The sequence below is a fragment of the Lycorma delicatula genome, chromosome 10 (assembly GCF_047948215.1).
Source record: "Lycorma delicatula isolate Av1 chromosome 10, ASM4794821v1, whole genome shotgun sequence".
Lineage (NCBI taxonomy): Eukaryota > Metazoa > Arthropoda > Insecta > Hemiptera > Fulgoridae > Lycorma > Lycorma delicatula.
The window spans coordinates 81,261,045-81,284,711 of record NC_134464.1 but is presented as its reverse complement, the minus strand read 5'-3'; the positions used below and the strand labels follow the sequence as shown (position 1 = coordinate 81,284,711).

General features: G+C 29.0%; 1 protein-coding gene across 2 annotated transcripts in view; it reads left to right on the top strand.

Moving 5' to 3' along the window:
* norpA (no receptor potential A) overlaps positions 1–23,667 on the top strand; it is a 101,673-nt gene that overhangs the window by 54,363 nt on the left and 23,643 nt on the right. For both annotated transcript variants that reach the window (XM_075377918.1, XM_075377917.1), the window contains exons 7-13: positions 2,113–2,213; positions 6,529–6,695; positions 9,415–9,625; positions 11,013–11,106; positions 13,484–13,648; positions 17,669–17,857; positions 21,150–21,297. In XM_075377918.1, coding sequence (XP_075234033.1) covers positions 2,113–2,213; positions 6,529–6,695; positions 9,415–9,625; positions 11,013–11,106; positions 13,484–13,648; positions 17,669–17,857; positions 21,150–21,297 — 1,075 coding nt within the window. The remainder of the gene's footprint in view (positions 1–2,112; positions 2,214–6,528; positions 6,696–9,414; positions 9,626–11,012; positions 11,107–13,483; positions 13,649–17,668; positions 17,858–21,149; positions 21,298–23,667) is intronic.

Sequence of the window (23,667 nt, the reverse complement as noted above, 5' to 3'; positions counted from 1 at the left end):
GCACCTACATTATAATAAGAAGAATAGGAGAATAAAATGATGAGTTAAAATGCCAGACCTTTGCTGGAATTGAATACAAGGCAGCTGAACTACAAGCAAGTATCCTAACTGCTACATCAAACTGATATACCTAATCTGTTAATTTCATGTTGTATGGGATGAGTAGAAAAGTTTTGTACGAGCGTGTCAATTGTAAAAGTTTTTATAAATTTTTAGTATGTGTAAGTTTGTTTTATTATCTTAATAAAAAAGAAGTTATGCGCTTATCTTTTTCATATTCAGCATTTAATGTTATATTTCTCTCAATTTTATTGGTGTGAACTTATTTACATTTTCTGATGTCATGATAGTATAGAAGGATTATATCGTCTGTGTAGACCTAAGAAATAAATTATTTTGTACGAATGTCTTTATTGTTTCATGAGAATTTCTTTTTATCTTTTGTAAGAATATTTCAGTTAAGTGAAAACAGTAATAATCAATGTTTACAAAAGAGGTGAGGATGACACATCAAAAATATTCATATCTTTCACAGAGACAAATATCATGAACATTGAAGATCTTTTTAAACCTAAACAAACACCTGTACCAACAAATCCATTGACATAAAAATACACAACACTCTTTAGTGGCACTCTTTAAAAAAAAGCTTAAAGCAAAATACTTTACTAGTCTCACTTAAGGTTTACTTAGGCATTTATTTTACAAATACATTCTGTTATAGTTTTGTAGTTCTTGGGAAACAGTTATTTTTTCATATATATTAATTATCGTTAAGAGTTCATAGTTAAATAATTTATTAGTTCTTTTAAATAATCAAATGAAATGATCGTCACTTAATTTAGATATACCACTATCAGGATGGGGTAATTAGAAAATAACAATTTAAAATGGGTAATTAACAATTGTGGTTATTACCAAAATAGTATGCGAGTACGCTTTTTGAAAAATGTATGGCTTGAGAAATAAAAGGAAACTGAACTACTGATCAAACTCAAGCTGCTTCTTGAACTAGGCAGTTTAACAATGGGCACTTCACTTGTTGACTACACAAGAAGAGATATATTGTTCTATGTGTGCAAAGTTATTATGAATTTAGTGAGTGATGAAAAAAGTTCTACTTCAGTAGATCTTATTTGAAATTGAAGAAAATTTCATTTGCAATAATAAATGCTAATGCCTATCAACTCATTTTCAAAAATTGAAAAGATCTGTTCTACATTAACGGTCTCATATATCAACCAAGGACTCTTGCATGACAGAGCCTGAACATGCAGAACTGTGAATCTGTGAAAATGCTAGAACTGGAAATTTTTTCAGCACCCAGCTTACAGTCCAAAACCAGTACCTTCACATATCTATTTCATTCCAACATTAAAGATCACTATTTTAGTTTGATAGTAATGTCAAATAATGTAATATTGCAGTTCAAACTGTGATTTATCAAATGAGAATTGTGTATATGACAAAACAAAAAGTTTTTTCAAGCTTATGCTTGAAAATGTGTTCTTTTCCTGATTTTTAGCTTTTTTTGACTGCTTTCACTAACCAACAACAAGTTTTACATTGACAATAAATTCATATCTTGCATCAAAGATATTTTTTTTATTAAATACATTATTAAAATTCACCTGGTTCAGTTTTTTTTTTTACATTCTTTTATTTATTTTTTTGAGAATTATATATGTAAGTATTCAGTTTATTGAAGTGTTTACTCATGTGAGCTCATGCATGCATGCATGTGCGTGTGCACCCGCACGTGTAAATATAAGCCATGTTGAAAACAGTGCTAATCCAAATTTTTTATTGAAATGTTTAACTTTTACATCTGGTTCTCATGATTCCTGGCCTTTTGCATTATATTGTATGTAATATTAAAATTATAAAATCCGTAATTTGTTGTATGTTACTGCAACTGAAGTTTCACATTGACTTAAATTACAAGTAATTTCAAAAATTAAGTAATATATTTAATTGAAATGTAATTAGTTAACCTGAAAGCCATTATTATATTTTTATTTTATATTTCTCCAATCTTGAAATTTAAACATATAACATCAAAGGTTTATGATTTTGATAACTTAGTATGTATTTTTTTTTTTATAATTTCAGAATGATGTAATAGAACCAGCAGATTTTACTTTTGATAAATTTTATGAGTTGTATCATAAAATCTGTCCAAGAAATGATATTGAAGAACTTTTCCAACAAATGTAAGTATTGATATATTAATTAAGAGTGGTATAAAGTAAGTGTCATTAATTACACAATATTTAGTGGGTTACTCACTTTTCTTGTACATAGACTTATTATAACAATCAATTTTTTAAGTATGTAACAGATACTCATTTATAGCTATTTTTTTTTATAAAGTGTTGAAATTTTGTCATAAAATGATAAAAAGCGAAATCCTTTCCTGGTATTAATTACTTTAATCAGTAGACCTAGAATCAATGTATTGAGAGGTCAGCATGATTACCATATTTTTGACAGGCCAGTATTTTTACTTTCTTTATTGTCAGGCTTAGTAACTGATTAGTTCTAGGTTTGGATCCACAAATAGGCCTGGGATGTTTCATATACCTTTCTCAAAAACAAAAATTATATATAAGAGGATAGTTTAATTGGGCATTAGCCTTTAGATATAAACAAACTTTTATTTCAGTTCTGTTGATTAATATGATTTTAGTGACTTCAACATTCATCTCTCTTATATATAACTAATATTGTCACAACCTTCTTAATAATGTATTTTATCACATTAACTTTATTTTTTATTATTTCCTGTTTGTTTCTCTTTCCTGTGGATTGAGATCTTGTGGTCTTTTCAACCACAGGATTTGCATTATACTTTATATACCACAGTTTGACATATATAAAACATAACAGTCTTACTCTTATCTTTTTCCATTATTTTAGTTTCTAAAATATATTCACAATCACCACTGATTATTTTTCTCCTTCATTCACTTGTTTTTTATTATTCTGATTTTATTATATTAAATTAAATTTTAGTTAATAAATTGTTTTTTACTAAAATTTGATAAATTACTGTAAAAAAAAATTTATTGAATTTTAAAATTAAAAAAAATAAATTTTTATTCAAAAAAAGGAACAAATCATTATTAATAAAAATTTATTAACCAAAATTTAATATATTTTTATTCTGCATCTGTTTCCCAATATTATATTTTTTTATCATCACAATCTTGTTTTTAATTATTTTTCTCATGTGTACATTGCAATCTGTTCCAACTAGTGAACAATAAGCAACCCCTTCTTCCCATGATCTAATGAAGTAAGGATGGTGTGTATGACATGTAAATAGGTGTAATATTGTACAGACTCAGGCTGACCATTCCTGGAACATGTGGCTAATTGAAGAATCCCATTCATCAAAGTATACAGGTACTTAAATCTGTATAAAACAACAAACCTTTACTAGGATTTGAACCTCAAAACTTTCAGCTTTGAAAATGTAACTGCTAGACCAGCCCTGTGAGTTAGTTTTTAATTAAGATAAATTAATTTTTTATTATCATTTGAAAAATGTCACATCTGATCATTTTCCATTAGAGATTCAGTTGCACGTCTGTTTTTACTGAAAAAACCTGTATTGTAAACAATTTAAAGTTTATATAAGTCTTTTCTTATATTTCTTATAATGCTACTAATTTTTTTTCATTGATTTTTTAGTAAATCATATCCATTCAATCTAGATCAAATTATATATAAAATAAAAATGCTAATATTTTGATCCTAATTTATTCAATATAGACTCAGTTGTAAGTACCATTCTTACTTGGAAATCAGTGTTACTTTGTGTTCTGAAAAATATAGTTTATAATGCACACGAGCATTTTCTTCCTGTGCTTGTTATCTGAAAGATGTTAAAGCTGGAAATGAGATTTTCCAACTCCTTTCAGATTTGACCATTCCAAAAAAAATTAAATAATTGTTAATTTTTAGTGAAGTAAATTTTTCTTGAATTTTCATAGTTTAGATAGATTTAATGTCAGGTAATAATTAAAAGACAATAAATAAACAAATACAAAAATAACATAATACGTAGATTAAATAAATAACAGACAATAAGCAATATATTCTAGTCAATAAATACAATTAAAAGCTTTTTCTTTTTGGTTGATTTAAAAAGAAAGAACTAAAAATTTTTACTCTGTCAGTTGTATTTTAAAATACTATAAATAAGGTTTAGTGTTGTAATGGATAAGAATTTTGGGTTCCTGGTGCTTTTTTTTCTCAGTTTTATGGGAAAATGGAGGGTAAAAATTCAGTCAACAGTGTGTGTTCTCAACAGATTGTAAATGAAAACTAGGGTGATAAAATTTGGTGTAATTCTGTGTGTATACATTTTGATGACACTTATTTTGCTTAAAAACCATAGAACAGATGAGTGTTTAGCCTTAATTTTAATGTTACTGACTTACTCATATATGTGACATTATGACAATACATTTTTGTGAAAAGCAGACATGGGGAGATAGTCCTCCCTTTAACTCTTGAAGGTCTCTGAAGGTAGAGCCATCTTGATGAAAGTCACCAGGAAACTTTTAAAAAGTGTTAGCAATTTACATAAAAAGTACTTTTAATCATGTCTACCCACATTGCCACCCTCCAAAAACCAAAAACATCAATCAAAAAGTTGTATTACTCCTTTGGATCCATTGTTACTATCTTTCTTTCTTTCTCTCTTTCTCTTTTTCCTGTTTAGCCTCTGGTAATTACCATTCAGATAATATTTCAGAGGATGAATGAGGATGATATGTATGATTGTAAATGATGTGTAGTCGTGTGCAATCTCAGTTCGACCATTCCTTAGATGTGTGGTTAATTGAAACCCAACCATCGAAGAACACCGGTATCCACAATCTAGTATTCAAATCTATGTAAAAATAACTGACTTTACTATGACTTGAACTCTGGAACTCTTGACTTCCAAATCAGCAGATTTGGGAAGACGTGTTCACCACTAGATTAATCCGGTGGGTTCATTATTACTATCTTGGCCCAAAGAAAAGCATATAAAGAGTTATAAAAGAAACAAGGGTAAATTCTGTACTCAAACATCAAGTTTAAGCTCTCTCACCGCTTTAACTTACTGCATAAGCGCATATGAAAAATACACTAGTACAAAGTAACCTCAAATTAACAACATAACCTCAAATTGAGGTTATATTATCTGTTGTCAACCTTAAATTGAGTGTAACTGAAGAATGACTCAACCAATCTTCACCAAATTTTCACATGCACAACTTTCAGAAATTTCAGTGAAATTGAAGTAGTTGTTTTGGAGATTTTTGAACCACAAATTTTATATAGGCTTATTTTATGTTTATATAAGGAAATTACATTTTAAATGAATGGTATTTTCATACTCCTAATATCTCAAAACATAAAGGAAATTCAATTTCACACCTGATCCCAGTCCTTGACTGAAAGTACTTTTCTTTGAAGTCTGTAAAAAAATATAATCTGTTTACTTGTTTAACGAATCATCTATATTAAAAATTTGTTTTTCAGTTGAGAAAATGGTAAGTCATAATTTTTGAAATTATCTTTGGGAGAAGGATTTAATTTTAAGCTTCTTAAAAATGTCTGAAAATGTCACCTATATTGTTGTGATATATATTTTTCAAATTTCTCCTGTATATGATTAGTGCTTAACAGTGATAATTATGTCAGAAATTTATTTAGGCCGATAAAGTGATATTACCTCCTATTAACTCAAATCAAAATTGTATATAGGTATCCCATAAGTTTTCATATATTGGAAAAATAAACATTTTTTTATGAAAACAATTTTTATTAAACATTTTACTTTTTAAATTTCAGATATCTTAAAAATTTTAATACAAATTGAAATCATACAAGGGCTATTTACAGTGGTAGTTATGTAGACCATATTATACAAATAAAAATAGTTTTCATAAAAAATACCCAATTGATTCCAGTACACATTGCAACAACTGTAATATGGAAATTTGTATCTAAAAGTTTATTACTTTATTTCATTTTTTAAACAAATTTAGTTTGTACACACACAATTGTCTTTCTGAATATGTAGAATATGATTTTAAAAAACTTTTCAGAGCTTTTTTCAGTTCTTTTTGTTAATAGGTTGTAGATACCATTGCTCTTAATGATCCCTGATTGGAGATAGTTGGGGAATATCATTCAGTATGTGTTCAAATAGTATTTATGACCTGTAGAGTGTCATTTTTTGATCAGTGTGTTTGCAGATTTTATACTGTTAAGTGTATTGATTTATGGCTTTTTTAAAATTGCATTTGTGGCTGAACCTCAGTGATGTTCTTTGTTTGTAGTTGTGTATACATTTGATTAGTAAATTTTTTTTTTTAATTAAAAAATTACATTATTAGACATTGCTGATGATTATATGTTTGCAATTATAGCATTGTTTAATAATGTTTTTACGTAATCAAATCTTTTATATATTGGTTTATATAATTTACATAATAAAATTGCATACTCTCTTTTTATTTGTAGTACACAAGGGAAGGCAGATTCTATTAATGTTGAGCAGTTTATTAACTTTCTAAATGAGAAGCAGAGAGATCCACGCCTAAACGAAATCTTGTATCCTTTATATGATGAAAAGAGAGCGATTGAAATCATTCAGGACTATGAACAGGATGAAGCGGCTAGAACTGAAAGTCAGTATTAAGAAATAAATGTTAATTTTTTCAAAACATTATTTGAAATATAAGATTAAATTAAATATTATTGTTGTTTAATTTTAGTTTATAATTAACTCTAGTTGGTGGAATTTAATTTTTCCAAAATTCAGAATTGGTTATTAATCCTTTAATCAGACTGTTTAGATAGAAAGTTGACCCTTTAAATTTTTCAAACAAGCATAATTTATCTTGGAGTCTGATTATATACCTACCAGATGCCAGAACACTCATTTAAATTTATTCATATCAAAAAATAACAACAGTTTTAATGAAATGTTCAAGGTAAATGAAAACGTATAACGAATTTAATGATGTTTGATTGTATTTGAAACTGTATAATCTGTATCTATTTAAGAAACAAAATTTTGGATAAAAATTATAAGGTTTTGGTAAAAATGTATACTTAACAGTTTCACTAATTGTACAAATCTTTTCATTTGTGATGATTTTTCAACTTCTCTAGCCTATTTCTACATATTTTGTATCATTTAAGAAGGAATCAATAATACTAGTGAACGACTGGCATCAACCGGTTGATGCCAGTTTCATCTGGAGGTCCCAGGTTCGAACCCCAGTCAGCATGGCATTTTCATATGGTACAAATTATTAATCTCATCCTCTGAAGCAATATTTAACAGTGGTCCTGGAAGTTAAAGAAAAAAAATTAAAAAACTGGCTTCACCCAATGTAGCCTTTCTTTACAATTCAGCATAGCCAACTAGTGTAAGTCAAATGGTTGAACTTGTTCAGTTTTTCATTTTAATATTTATAAAGAAGAAATTTTACTGTACATGAAGGTAGATATTTCACAAAAAAAAAATCTGATGTGGACACTACATGACTTCATTGTACGCCTATTAAATTACATATACACATTTTTTTTAAGTAGAATTTTATTTCATTAATAACTCTTTTGATATTTTTTATTTTTTTTTATTGTTATTATTGGATTTATTGTAAGCATTTTTTTACAATCGGAGGTTAATAATTTAATAAATCAATATATTTAAATTAAAAAGAAAAATTAAAAAAAGAAGATGAAGTCTGATTCAAACAGATGTACCTTTCCCTTGTAAGATCCAAATATTTAATTAATTAAAATTCTGTTTGGCTGCATCTCTGGAACCAATGAAAAAAGATACCACTGATGATATATCGTTGAAAAGCTTTCAATGAGGGCTGATTACTGCAATTAAGAAAAAGTCTAAAATCTAATTTTTTTGGATTTGCATACATACATATGCACTTATGTACTTACAAGTGTCATGCCGAAACTAGTCAAAATGGAATCGGGGATGGTCAGAATGGATATTACTGTTGAAATCTGAAAACCAAAATTTTTTGCGATTACACTACTTCTTTGTACTACTGACTGTTAGGTTAATTTCATAAGAAAGATACCTATTGTAATGGATACCATGATTCGACTTCTGGAAAATTTTGACATATATTCGTGTTTCACATTCCCCAGACCCCAAAACCACCGTCAGTACAAAAGTTTATATGTATTTACATATTTTATTATATGTATTTACATAAGTTTATTACATATATACATATATGTATTTCACTTTCTTGTGGGCAACCAATTGCTCTTGGGAACTGCTGTAATTTTGCTCCAATCACTTTCATATTGATACATAAAATATAACGACCCAAAATCTCCGTCTAGTTCATTAATGGGCAAAATCAGACTGTGGGGGTGGAAATGGGGGGGGGACCTTTTTTGAAAAACAAAATATTGGTATAACTTTCTTATTAAGTCAAATATTGAATTCCTTTAAAATTCCGATTATTCTTTAAATTATTCTTATGTCTAAAACTTATGTAAGTAAAGTTTTTTTATATCACCAACCTTGGCTAGGGGGTAGAAAAAATGGGGTTATGAAGACAAAAAAAATCATACCTCCCTTAATAGGCATAGTATCAAATCGGTTTAAAGTGGTTGTTTGTTCTCTAAACATTACCTAAAATTTTTGTCCGAAACAATTTTTGATATGACCAACCTTACGGCAAGTAAGGCAACAAGTCCAAAATGTTGCTGGACTTGCAAGAAGATGGTGCTTGCCATACACTAAACATGGGAAACATTTTTCACATGCAACCTTGTTGTATTGTGTAAATTTGAAGTTTTTGTTAACTTTAAGGTGAAAATCATTTTTATCCTCTACTTAACACCGACGCAATCTACCTCCGTCTTCTGGCGTGCGAAAAGGGATTTTTTTTATATGTAATGTATTTTCTGAACAAAGTATGGTACAGTACTTCAAAGTTGTGTTAAATGTTTTTTTTCTTTAATCAATAAAAAATCTGTTATTTATTTCTGCTCTAAAACCCGTGAAATAATTTATGACACATTTCAACATTCTGTTGTAAAATAAAATATTTTATTTGTTAAACTGTATTAATTATTTCTATAATTATCAGTGATATAGAAATAAGTCAATTATATTGTAATCAAATAAAATATTCAAATTATATTTTTAATAGTTTTGGGCAATAAAAAAAGTATATGTGTTTGTAAATTAGAATCTACTTGAGAATTATAAAATAAACTAAATACTGTATTTTTATTTAAAAAAATGCAGGACAGCTTTACATTTGAATTAATTATTTTTTTTAAATTTGATGATATTTTTATTATAACTATATATATATATGTACATTATTATTTTTATGTAATGTCTTTTCACAGAAAAACTGACAAAAGATGGATTAATTCGTTATCTGATGTCAGATGAAAATGCTCCTGTATTTTTGGATAGGTTAGATTTCTATATGGATATGGATCAACCTTTGGCACATTATTACATCAATTCATCTCATAATACTTACCTTACTGGTAGGCAGTTTGGTGGAAAATCAAGTGTTGAAATGTATAGACAAGTTTTATTAGCTGGTTGCAGGTAATATGTTTTTTCTTTGTAAGTAATATTTAGATTATATAATGAATGAGAAATTAATTTATTTGTCATTTTATCAATGTAAGTTACAGTTGCAATCACTCTATTTACAAAAATATTTAAAAGTATCATATAACTTACATAAAATTCAGCTCCTGCTGTTACAATGACTAAGGAATTACTATAAAAAATTGAAAAATAGTGCCCTCTGAATTTAATATTCAGAATCTTTGTAGTATTCCATCTGCTAAGCAAAAGTATATTTATTTGCTGTATTATTTATTTATTCATGTGACATGTATGAATTTTCACATTTCCAAAGCTGAACACTCTCATTCAAAAGAACAATGCCCTTTATAAAAATTCTGTATTTGTTTATGAGTGATCTCTGAATCTTAATTTTTTTTTAGAATTTTACAATAAACTTCTGATAATATTGTGGTTGCAGACTCTGTCAGATCTATCAGTAGATAGAGCTCTATCAGCAGAATTCCCTTGTGATCCCAAAACATTACATTTTTTGTTCTGATAATACCTGTTTGATTGTTTTTTAAATCTTGTTGGTTTTTTAGGTGAACAAGGCTTCCTTGGTCTCTATGCATTCGCTAAATATCAAGGCCCTGTCTTTTCTTTTAGTTTTGTTCATTTTAGTCAGTTATTTTTTTAGCCATTTTGTACAGATTTTGTGGAAACACAGCCACAAAAATTCAGAAATTATAAAATTGTATGCATTGTGTACAATTTATCCATGGTTTTGATTGAGCTCATTAGTCACAACATTCTTTTCACTTTCTGTTTTGCACATCTTGTGAACCCCTCATAAATTATTATCACTCATAACATTTACACTACAAATAAAACATAGTCATAAATATATTTTGATAGTGCTGTGTTGTTTTTATAAAAAAAAAATAATTATACCTTGATTTCATTATAGGCAGGAGCAACTCTCACAGCTTCAATGTTTCATTGATTCCTGCTTACCAATAGAGCAGAATTTGTGGTGGTGTGTGTGATTACTGGTGGTTCTATACACGGATCATGTTGATACAGCAAATGATTCATTTTCAACAGCCAATTGAAGATAATTTAGCTCTCAAATAATTGTTTTATTAAAAGCCCTATTAATATTGAAATAATAAAAATAAATATCAGATAAAATATAATGAACGAAATTTGTTGATTTCTGTATTTAATTTTCTTTCAATCTGTAACTATTTTTGTGGAATTTACTGGTCTTCATTATCCTTAATAAATTTCTGGATCATATATGGAATCTGTACTTGGTATTATATCAAAACCAAATTAATAAATTTTAATAAATATGGCTCTTTAATAACTACCAAAAATAAATAAATAATATTACTTTTCTCTGTTTATTTCATTTTAGATGTGTTGAATTAGATTGCTGGGATGGCAAAGGAGAAGATGAAGAGCCAATCATAACACATGGTAAAGCTATGTGTACAGATATATTGTTTAAGGTAAGATTAGTTGAAGTTAGTCATAATGTTTAATCTTATATTCATTATACTAACATACTCAGTTGAGTTGATAAAAAATTAACCAATATTTTAGTAAATATATTAAATAACTAGGTTTTCAGACCCAGAAATATCAGGAAAGTCAGAATATGGTTCGTTATTTAATTACTATTGATTTATTTTATATCAAGATACTCCCTCTATGAATCATGAGACCTTGCCGATTGTGAGGGGCTTGAGTGCTCAGTGGTAGCTGGTCCGAAGGTGCAACCATATCGGAGAGGTATCTATTGAGAGCCAGACTAAGGAATGATTCCTGAAAGAGGGCAGCAGCTCTTTCAGTAGTTGTTAAGGGCATAGGTCACGAGGACTTAAACAACCATATCAACATCACTCAGTCTTCTGAGTTCTGCACAGCTGAAAGCAATGGGAAACTACAGTTGTTTTTTTCCCAAGAAATGTAGCTCTCTGCATTTTCATGCAACAAAGATGGAGGCATCTTCCTTGGTAAAATATTCTGGAGGTAAACTAGTCCTCCATTCGGATCTCTGGGTGGGGGCTATTAAGGAAGTTTCACCAGAAAATTAAAAAAATAACATTCCATGAGTTTGAGTGTGGAATGTTAGAAGTCTAAAAAAGGTTGGTAGGTTAGAAAATTTAAAGAGGGAAATGGATAGATTAAATGTAGATGTAGTATGAATTAGTGAGGTTCGATGAGAAGAGGAAAATTAGTTTTGGTCAGGTGATTTTAGAATAATTAACTTGGCATCAAATAAAGAGCAGGCAAGAGTAGGTTTTGTAATGAACAAGAAGGTAGGAAAGAGAATAGAGTATTTCAAAAAGTTTAGCGATAGAATCATTGTAATTAGGATAAAATCCAAACCTAAGCCGACAGTGATTGTTTATGTTTATATGCCTACAAGTCCCCATGATGATGATGAGGTAGTAGAGTGTGTATATGAAGAAATTGATGAAGCACTTAAACACATAAACGGGAATGAAAATCTAATAATAGTTGGAGATTGGAATGTAAGCATTGGAAAAGGCAAGGAAATAAATATTGTGGGTGAATATGGGCTGGGCAAAAGGAATGAAAGGGAGGACAAACTTATTGAGTTTTGCACAAAGTATAAGTGTAATGAACTTATTCTATAATGGATTTCTTTCTAAGAAATATACATTTCCTATCTGTAAATTACAGTTATCTTAGAACGAAAAATGGTGTCTAAAATCTACATTTTTTTTAAGTGTCTGGATTTTTTTCATTATAGAATTTGTAGTAATTAATAATCATTTACATTAATATTTGTGTGAAAATGATTCTGAAAATTTAATTGCTTTAATATGTTGTTTCACCACAAGAAGTGGTAGAAAGTGAATGCTGTGTGTCACTTTTACTGTAATCAGTGGGTTGCTTGCTTTATCCTTCATCATAACTATCTTATATATAGCTTAAAATTTATAATCTAAGATGGCAGTCAAACTGCCATGCCTTTTTTTCTTCTTTTTCAATATTACAATCTTACAATTTTTGTGATAATCATACATTACAGAAAAATATTTTTCTAATAAATATGATAACTATCTACATGTTGTTTTTATTCTGCTAAAACTGATTAAGTTTGACTGACTAAAACTAATCCAGTTTATGTTTAAATGTCTTTTCTTATTTATAAGAAAAGACATTTAGACATAAACTGGAAAACGTGTTTTTTTTTTAATAAATTTTATGGCAGATACATATCTTCAACTGTAATGAAAGTAATTTAAACAATAGGATCCTTTAAACCTACTATTCCCTTGGCTGCAGTTGTACCAGCAATTATTCTTTTTAAGGAGCTGATAAAAGTAAGAAATGATGATTGTGCTTGTAAATTTCTTGTAACTTTTGGAATGAATACTTTCTATTATAGGCTCTGCTCAATTACAAATTACATTTAACAAAAATTTTATTTATTATGCACTAGTGTTGTAGGTTTTATCTGTTTTTGTGTGTATTTTTATTAGTTTTAGAAATATTATTTGAAAGTTAAAGGATCAATTAGATATATGGTCCACAATATGCAGTTGTATACAATGGAAATGCATAGAAAAAGATGCATTATTTCCTTCCTACTATAAGACTGATCATTGTAGGAAAATTTTCAGAATTAATTTTGTAAAATGAAAATATTTTATCATAACTTGATGAATTCCCAGTGGTATATTTACTAAGGTATGAATTTATATTCTTTTTATGACAGTTTTATGTAAATTCTATAAATTTATATGCTTTTTATGACAGTTTTATGTAAATTCTATAAATAAAGTAAAAGATAATTATTTAATACATTAATTTGTAATAACTAATAGTAGATGATTTGTTTTTAATTTTCAGGATGTGATATATGCATTGCGGGACACTGCATTTGTCACATCAGATTATCCAATTATTCTTTCATTTGAAAATCATTGCTGTAAAACACAACAATATAAATTGGCCAAATACTGTGATGAAATATTAGGTGATTTACTTCTGAAGGAGCAGTTACCGGATTATCCAGTGAGTTAAATGAAAGCCTATTTTTTTAATTTGTGTATTTAAATTTGGTTGTAATTTGGTAGATAGCTTAAATTAAATATCTAATTTAAATATTCTGTGTTCATTTCAGTTTTTTCCTTCTTACATTTTGTTATTATTATTTACTTTCAAATAACTGTAATGAATTCAGAATGGAAACGTTGGTAAACTGATATAGACAGATGATAACTCTGATAGATTGGGATGATCTACTTGATAAGAATTCTCTCTTCAGATTGATTGTCCTCTCCTCCTTTCCTTATCCTTCTTCCTTGGGTAGAAAGTTTAAGAATTGGGTCAGCAATTGCCCTAGTTTTATCTATGAAATACTGGCTGGCATTTTTCTGGTACCGGCAGAACTGCCACTTTATTTTGGCCTACTAAGGTATTTAAGGCCTGTGCAAAGGTTGCACAAAAAGTTGTACTAATTGGGTGAAGCTCAGTTCAGCTCTTAAAATCTTATTCTAATTTGGTTCTGAATTCTTTTAGATCTAATAATTTCCAGATTCCTGTCATTTATATTTATTGCAATGAAAAAAAACTTAAAGTAATGTTTATGAAAATGTTAATAATCAAGCAAATAATTTGATGATTTAATTGGTTATTAAAAAGGTAAAATATTGAGTTAAGTTAAATTCTTATAAATTTTTTGTAAAGTTGTTCTTAAATTTTCTTATAAAGTTCTTATAAATGTATAAAACTTCAATGTAAAGTAAAATTTACTGTTAGAAAAGAGAATTTCTACAACATAAGCTGTTGAAAAAAATGGGAAGAGACAGGTGATTAAAAGGGGTCAAATATTGTGCAATTATGCATCTACCAATAGGCAGATATCTGCTTACTGAAAAATATCTGATGCCACTTAGACAGGATTGTTAGTAGGCATGTTTTTTAAGTAAGGGCCGTTTTTCTATAAAAATTGAAATAAGCAAAAGAAAATACTTTATTATAACAGAATAAACATATATATATATATATATATATATATATATGTACTATTTTTCTATATATTCACCATTCACTGCAATTCATTTTTGATATCAGCTTACCAGCTTCATTATTCCGTTACTGAAGAATTCTCCCATGTGATTAAACCAATTAATTACTTTGTTTTGCAGTTCCTCATCATCGTTTACAAACTTGTGCGATGTAAGCAATTGTCTTAAATGGAGAAAAAGATAATAATTACTCTGTGCAAGATCCAGACTGTAAATAAGGTGGATGTTTTTGAAAATTTCCCAACAAAATTGCTGCGATTGTTCAATGGTTTTGTTGGCCAAGTGAGGTTGTGTGTTATTGTGGAGAAACAAAATCCCGTCAGTTAGCTTCCCGTGCCTTTTGTTTTGAATTGAATGTCGAAGTTTTGTAAGCGTTTCACAGTACGTATTGGTATTAACAGTTCTTCCATGTTCAAGAAATTCAATCAGCAATATCCCTTCGGCATGACTTTTTTGCATAAACCTTTATGAATACCACCATTGCATTGATTGCTGCTTTGTTTCAAAATTTGAATAAGATATTCTTGTTTCATCACAGTGTTTCCATAAATCATTATCTTCATTTTGTAGCATCTCTAAAACATGTGTGCTGCTGCAAGATGTTTTTCTTTATGTGTTTCTGTCAACATTTTGTAACCAGCAACTTTCTGTAACCCAGTTTTTTGGTTAAAACATCATAAATTACTTATCACGAAACAAAAGGAAATTCAATTGATAATTGAGAAACTGTAAGCCTTCTGTTTTCATGGATTTTTGCAGTCATATTTTCAGCCAATTATCTGTGCTGACCACTACATTCTTTGTTGTGAACATTCATTCTCCCTCCATGAAATAAATGATACCATTGGTAAACTTCACCTTTGCACACAACACTGGGATCGTAAACATTAACAATCTCTCTTTGAGTATCAGCAGAGATTTGCTTTTCATCAATAGATGATGATTTAGTGATTGTACTTAACAACTCGCAGGATTATTTATTGTAGCGCTCATTTCAGCCAGGCTATACAAAGCAACTAATGCAAATAACATTAACCTACTGTTGCAAACAGATGATCGTTGATATAAATAAACATGCTACACTAGTGCTATCAATTTACAATACATCTAATGGCAGCAAATTGAAAATGGCCCTTATTTAAAAAACATACCTCGTATTTTTGCTTCACTGTGCGTTCTTCCATTGTTTATGTTCTATTTTAAAATGGACTACACAAATTTTTTACACATTTAATATAACGCTGAAATAAATCATTAATATTTAATTAATGATTACATTTTTACATTTTTTTTTTTTTTTTAATTTTGGTAATTGTATTATATATTGAATCTATAATTTTGGATATAATTGTATTTAATGATTTCAACCCTCCTCCTGTATTATAATGGTTACAAAAAAGTTTAAAAAAGGATTTAAAATATCAAATTTACTTAAGTTTTTTTCAATTTAATTGTGGAAAAACTTTGGTTTTATGAGGTTTGAAAAGAAAAACTAGTAAGCCTTTGAAATTGTTTAATTTAGATTTTTTTGAAGTAAGGCAAACTAAAAAAAAAGGTTTCATTAAAATCAGTCAGGTTTTGTGGAAATTTAGCAAGAAAGATTTTTCTTTAATTTGAATCCTATATTCTGAAAAGAGAGGTAGGTAATTTCATATTTTTAAGTTTTAATGTGTGTGATTTTTTTTTTATTCATATAAGAATAAAAAAATGTCTTCCTCTATGAATCATGACTTTGCCGATGGTGAGGGGGCTTGAGTGCTCAGTGATACAGAGTAGCTGAACTGAAGGTGCAATCATATCGGAGAGGTATCTATTGACAGCCAGACTAAGGAATGATTCCTGAAAGAGGGCAGCAGCTCTTTTAGTGGTGTTAAGGGTGTAGGTCAGGAGGACTTAAACGGCCATATCAACCTTACTCAGTCTTCTGAGTACTGGGCAGCTGAAAGCAATGGAAAACTACAGCTGTTTTTTTTTTCCAAGAAAATGTAGCTCTCTGCACGTTCATGTAACAAAGATGGATACGCTTTCCTTAATAAAATATTTCAGAGGTAAACTAGTCCCCTGTTCAGATCTCTGGCTGGGGACTACTAAAGAGGAGGTCACCAGAAAAGTAAAAAATAACATTCTACAAGTCGGAACATGGAATGTTAGAAGTGTAAAATAAGGTGGTAGGTTAGAAAATTTAAAGAGGGAAATGGATCTTATACTTCCAAGATTATGGAGGTAGAAGAATTTTATTATTTGGGAAGTAGAATTACTCCATCCAGTAGAATTACTCCTGCTTTGTCCATCTGTAGTAAAAGATGGACAAAGCAGGAGTGATATGAATTGCTGCATAGCACAGGTGAAATGTGCTTTCAGTCAAAAATATAATTTGCTTACATAGAAAATTAATTTAAATGTCAGGGAAACATTTTTGAAAGTATATGTTTGGAGTGTAGCTTTATATGGAAGTTAAACTTGGATGATTGGAGTAACTGAGAAGAAAAGATTAGAAGCTTTTGAAATGTGGTGCTATAAGAGAATAAAAATCAAATGGGTGAATAAAGCGACGAATGAATAGGTGTTGCAGCAAATTGATGAAGAGAGAAGCATTTGTAAAAGTATAGTTAAAAGAAGAGATAGATTTATAAGCCATATATTAAGGCATCCCGGGATAGTCGTTTTAATATTGGAGGGACACGTAGATGGAAAAAATTGTGCAGGTAGGCAACGTTTGGAATATGTAAAACAAATTGTTAGGGATATAGGATGTTGGGGATATATCAAAATGAAATGACTGGCACTAGATAGGTAATCTTGGAGAGCTGTATCAAACGAGTCAAGTGACTGAAGACAAAATAAAAAAAATATTTGTTGTAATGTGGTAATGTGGTAATATTGTTGTAATGTGGTAAAAATCCTTTCAGGTTGCGATAAAAACACCCATTTTTGTGATTAAAATATAATCCTAATTTAATTTGCGTTAAAAAATTAATTTAATTAATTATTTTATTTATTTTAGTGTGAACCTGGTGTAGTATTACCTCCACCCAGCTTATTAAAAAGAAAGATAATGATTAAAAATAAAAGATTAAAATTGGAAGTAGAAAAACAAGAATTAGAATTATTCATGCAGGGTCAGTTTGTTATTGATGATGAAGAGAAAGAAGATGCTTCAGCTCCTGTTCCTAATCCACCTGAGGAGAAAAAGGTATGTTTTTAAAATTAAAAAAAATATGAAGTCATTAATTTTAAAAGATCATTTACTAATGTCTTTTGACCTAACCTTTTTTTTTCTTTTTCTTCCATCAGAAAGACAATTAATTCATGCTATATAAATAAAAAAAATCATTTTTTTTACATAAATTATTTAATAATTCGAGTTCCATTTTTAATGCAAGTTTTTTTTACAGATGATAGACTCATGAATACACTTATAACATATTAAGATTTCAACTAGTAGGATGTAAAAAATTAAACAGCTGATTATATAAAATCAGAAAAACCCCTTGATCCAGTTAATCTTCATTAAATTATATTAACTTATTGATCAAATGAATAAATTAATATATTTGTTATGAAAGAAGAGAAAAAAATATGATTTGTTTGTGGTCATATTTTATAACCTAAAAATGATTATATAGGTTACAAAAAATCTATTTAAAAAATTTTTTTTAATTTTAATATTGGGGCATACAACCATTCTCATTTCTTTTATGACAGAAAAATAGTGTACTCTCCTGAACATTATGAAAATTTGAATTATTAATATTAATATAAAGAAAATAAATTATTAAATAAAACTATTACATTTGAAAAATCTCAATTAATTTTTAGCTCAATTAAAATGAATGTTAGTTATGAATAATAATAATAATTACATGGCTTATGGTTTATTATAATTTTTTTATCTATTCATATGTATCCATTTATTTATGTTTTCTTCTTATTATTATTTTTATTTTGTTATTAAATAGTATTTCCAGTAAAATGCTTACTGAATTTTTTTTTATCGGAATATATAAACTTATTGCAGTTTTTGAATGTTGAATTATTCCATCATATTTTATATATATATATATATATATATAATATTATATGATATAAACCACCAAAATACAGTCATTAGATAAGTTAAACTTACCATATTAATTTACAATAATTAATTTTTGCGGTATCCCACATCTTCAGTTGTTATTGAATTCTATAATTATATCAAAATATATATAAGAATATATATTCTTAAGAAATATAATATATTATAATATATTTTTTTAAGAATATATATTCTTAAAATGACAAATTATTAAAAGAATTTATTTTAATGTAGTTGTAGAATTCAATATCAACTGAAGATGGGGAATACTGTAAATATCAATTATTGGAAATAATTATGGTAAGTTTAACTTATACACTTATTGTGCTTTGGTATTTATATTTCATATAATATTGAATTTTATTAGCACAGTGGTCAATATTTTAATGAATATATGAATGTTCAAAAAAAAAATATATATATATATATGTATATATACGAGGGTTATTTTTTTCAAGGTCCGATCGGTAGCGAAATAAAAACCCACACAAAAATCAGATGAACCTTTGCGTATATGTGTTGCGCAGCATCTCTAGTACAGCTTTCAATCATGCCGCGTCACTTCATTTAGTTCTGAACACGCAGCTAGCACGTAAACATGTCTACAACAATAGCATCTCCCACCAAATGTGAAGTGCGTACGGTAATTCGATTTCTTCATGCTGAGGGGTGTAATGCAGCTGAAATTCATAGACGAATAAGTAATGTGTACGGTGAAACTTCAATGAGTGACAGCAAAGTGCGATAACAGTGCAGGAACTTTAAAGCAGGATGTACAGATGCGGCGGCCAGGGAAGGACACGATGTCAGCCGATGATCTCGTTGAGCGAGTTGATGAGGCAATTTGAGAAAATCGTTGGTTCACAATTTCTGTATTGGGTGATTCATTAACTGAAAGTTCAAGGTCAGCTTACACCAAACTGTGTGCGAGATGGGTTCCCAAGATGCTGTCTGACCATCACAAATCAATGAGAATAGACGCCTCCCTAACGTTTTTCTAGCGCTACCACAATGAAGGAGAAGATTTTTTGAACAAAATTGTCACAGGCGACGAGACACGGGTCCATTTTGAAACTGAAGAAACAAAAGAACAATCCAAACAGTGGATGCATTCTCATTCTCCCAGTAAACCAAAGAAGTTCAAGCGAACCTTCTTTAACAGAAAGTGTATGGCTACTGTGTTCTGGGACCAGAATGGAGTTCTCTTGGTGGAATTCATGGAACGTGGCACGACCATCACTGCTACGAAGGGCAATTCAGAATAAGCAGAGAGGAATGTTGTCATCAGGCATTGTATTTTTCCATGACATTACTTGGCCCCACACTGCAGCTGTAACAAAGCTCCTGCAGCGTTTTTGTTAGGAAGTGTTTGATTGAAGTCACCCACCATACAATCCAGACTTGGCTCCATCCGATTTTCATCTCTTTGCTCACATGAAACGCTGGCTAGGAGGACAACATTTTGGCACAAATGTTGAGCTGCAGACCAGCGTAGAAACATGACTGAAAACACAGGCGGCTCCATTCTATGACGAGGGTATTGGAAAGTTAGTACCATGCTACGAAAAATTTCTAAATTGGAGTGGCGACTATATAGAGAAATAGCGTAACTATGTAAGTACTTGTTACAAATAAAAAAGTTTTTATTTTCACTGTGGTTTTAATTTCGTGACCGATCAGACCTTGAAAAAAAAATAACCCTCGTATATAGTTATTTTTGTCAGCAAGGGTATCTAACTGAACTCTTTCAGTATTTTGTGTACCCTCTTATGATGTTATTTATAAAATATAATTGCGTTTGTTATTATTTATGCTTTTTATTGCTATCTCAGGAACAATTATATAAAATTGGGAAAGACTAATTGTCTTACTGAGCCAATAATTTATTGTAAGCAAAAGTTTGTATAAATCTAGTTTGTTAGATTTAGCCCAGAAAATAATATTGCTTTATTTCTAATATAGATATTAATTTTATATACTTTTACCAGAGCCTTACCCTTTATTAAATATCTAAGAACTTAACAAAGAAAAAAAATTATGCAATTTCCATGTGTGATGTTAGACTGTCTAGAATGCTTTTACAACTGTTTTCTAAAAAAAATTTCAACCAATTCTCATAAAATAAATCAAAAGGTATGGGTTAATTAGTTCCCTTCAGTATTAATTCCTCTCAAATTTAATTCTCATTAATTATTAGTAAGTATATAAGGAACATTTGTTTTATCAATTGATTCATTATATTCAAATTATGTTTATATCATACAAATTATTGCCTTTATTATACATTTACATACTGAAAAATAATTGTTTGACTAAAGAATAAAATTTTCATTTTCCCTTTTTTTAATTGAACCTTTTTTCTATTTAATTAAAAATAATGTTTTGTCAAATTTTTGTAACAATACAGGTTGAAACAGAACAAGCTGCTGCTGAAGGTGGTGATGTCCCACCACCTATACAGTATACTGGTTCAACTACAAATGTCCATCCATGGTTATCTTCAATGGTGAATTATGCACAGCCTATAAAATTTCAGGGTTTTGATGTGGCAGAAAGTAAGTTTATTTAAATTTTGGTGGAACAAAATTATTAAGTTTATAATAATTTTTAATGATTTCTTTACAATTTTATCATCCAATAAATTAATTGATCTAATTTATCTTTGGCTTTTATCCCTTCAGGTAGGGTCAAAGGTTTATCAGTTCTTCCATATGTCCTTTACATCCTTCAGGGTTATGTCAGCATTATACACAAAAGTTATTTAAATATTATACACAATGCTTCTTTTTTAATTTTGTCTGCTTCTCCTCCTTTTAGTATTAGTTTTTCTCTCCTTTAATCTCATTGCTATATTTTCAATACTTCTTGCTCCACAAGACACACTGCTCTGTTTTATTTTACTGTTAAGTGTTTTGGACAAAATATTTGGAAGTTCTCATATCAGTTTTTATATTTCTATTCCTCTTTCTATCTCATAGTATTCAACTCCCAATTATCTGCGAGCAGTTTAACCATGTTGCAATACCTTGGAAAAAATAAAGTTTTAAAAACATATAAAGAAGCTAAAGATTTAAAGTTTTTTCATCGTTCTCTGATAGGTTTTACTCCTTCATTCATTTGCTACTTGAATGTATGCTTGTTTTGAATATACTAATGCTGTACTGTAAGTTCATTGTGGATATGATAAGACAATAGTTCATTGTGCGATGTTATGCTACACAAACTATGAAGTTCAATTAAAAGAAAGTGTTTCCTCGCTAAAATAGCAATCCAATCAATTGTCTCTTATTTTAAAAAAAATATCTGAAAGAGTAAAATGCACAATTTATTAATTTTTGTTTAAAGTCTTATGTATTTTATTTTCACTAGCTACTAAAGTTTTAGTAAGTGTTTGTTAATGCCTTAGTATGTATACTTCTATACGTACAATCTGTTTATGTACAGTTTTAGTGATAGTGAAAATTTGTTGTGTTAATAACATATTTTGAATAAATTTCTGGCTTTACTTTTACCAGGTACGTAATGGTATAGTATACTGTATTTTATTATTTACTGTTATATTCTAACATAATAGTGCACATAAATACTGTACTGCAGTATAGTGTTAGGTCATTTAACACATACTACTTTGTTAAATAGTATTTTTGATCAACTGTGATTTTACTATGATTTTGATTATCTGCTATCCTCTTCCTGGTTATTATCGTGGATAATCAGGAGTTGGCTGTATTATTGTCAAGAACCACAATATAGCCAACAAAAATCACAGTTAGAATCCTTTTCTATTTCTTACATTTCACAGCTACTTAATCTATTTGGTTGTAAACTTTATCATAATTCAAATCCTGTGTTATATATCCTGCCATTAAGCTTTTTACGGATCCTTTTTCTTGTTAAAATGCTGGATATATTTTTAATTTTCATTCCTAAGATAGGTTTGTTAGGTTTATGAAGTATTTTAAATAATCAGCATTAGCAAATCATTTAATAGATTGTAAATTCTACTACATTATAATTATGCTAAATTCTCCAAGTTTTCTTAGACACATAAATTTTGCAAGAGTGGCACAAATCTGTATTATATGCATGTTGGAATATAAGTCAATCAAGGTTGCAGCAGTGGTGTTAAGTTTCACATTTCCATGAGACCAGCAGGGAGTAGTAGCAGTATACTTTATCAATCACCATCATAATGATCATTGCATTACTACTTCATAATTGTGACTTACGTTCCTTATCCAGTGTTTTGACAAGCTTTCATTCAAATTTTATTGCACTTCTTATGATAATGGGACAGACAGTTGCGTTGGTAGTTGAAAACATCCCTTTCTCCATTAAACTACAATATTAGCTAGTTTTCCAATTTGTTTATGTATATTATTCTTGTGTCAGAAGACTCCAAAGAAACAGTGTGTCTACATTGAATTATGAAACAGCACAAAACTCATTCATCGTTTGCAAAGTCCCATACATGGATTTCTGAATTCTTTCTGCTTACATATTGTGGTGATTCACAGTTCCAGTTACATGAAAAGTTTATCATTGAAGATGATTAATTCTACAAAACTGATATCCAAACTTCTCCAGTTATTGATACAAAAATGACGGTGGCGTTCTTTATCTTCAAGATTGAGAGGCTGAACCAGCCAACTTGATGAAAGTTGTTAATTAATGAAACTTTAATGAATGAATTTCTATTTCATCTAGGGTTTAACCTTCAGTCTCTTATAAAGATTTCATGTTTGGTTATGATGCACTGAGTTGTATAAGCTTGCATATGTAGTGGATTTGATGGGTTAGTTTATAGATTTGGCATCCACAGTCTCTTAATTTGGCTCTAGATGTCGCAGCCAAAGTGTAGTAGACAGGCGGCCTTTATCTCAAATACCACTTTATGATATTGTAAATAGATATATCCTCTGGAT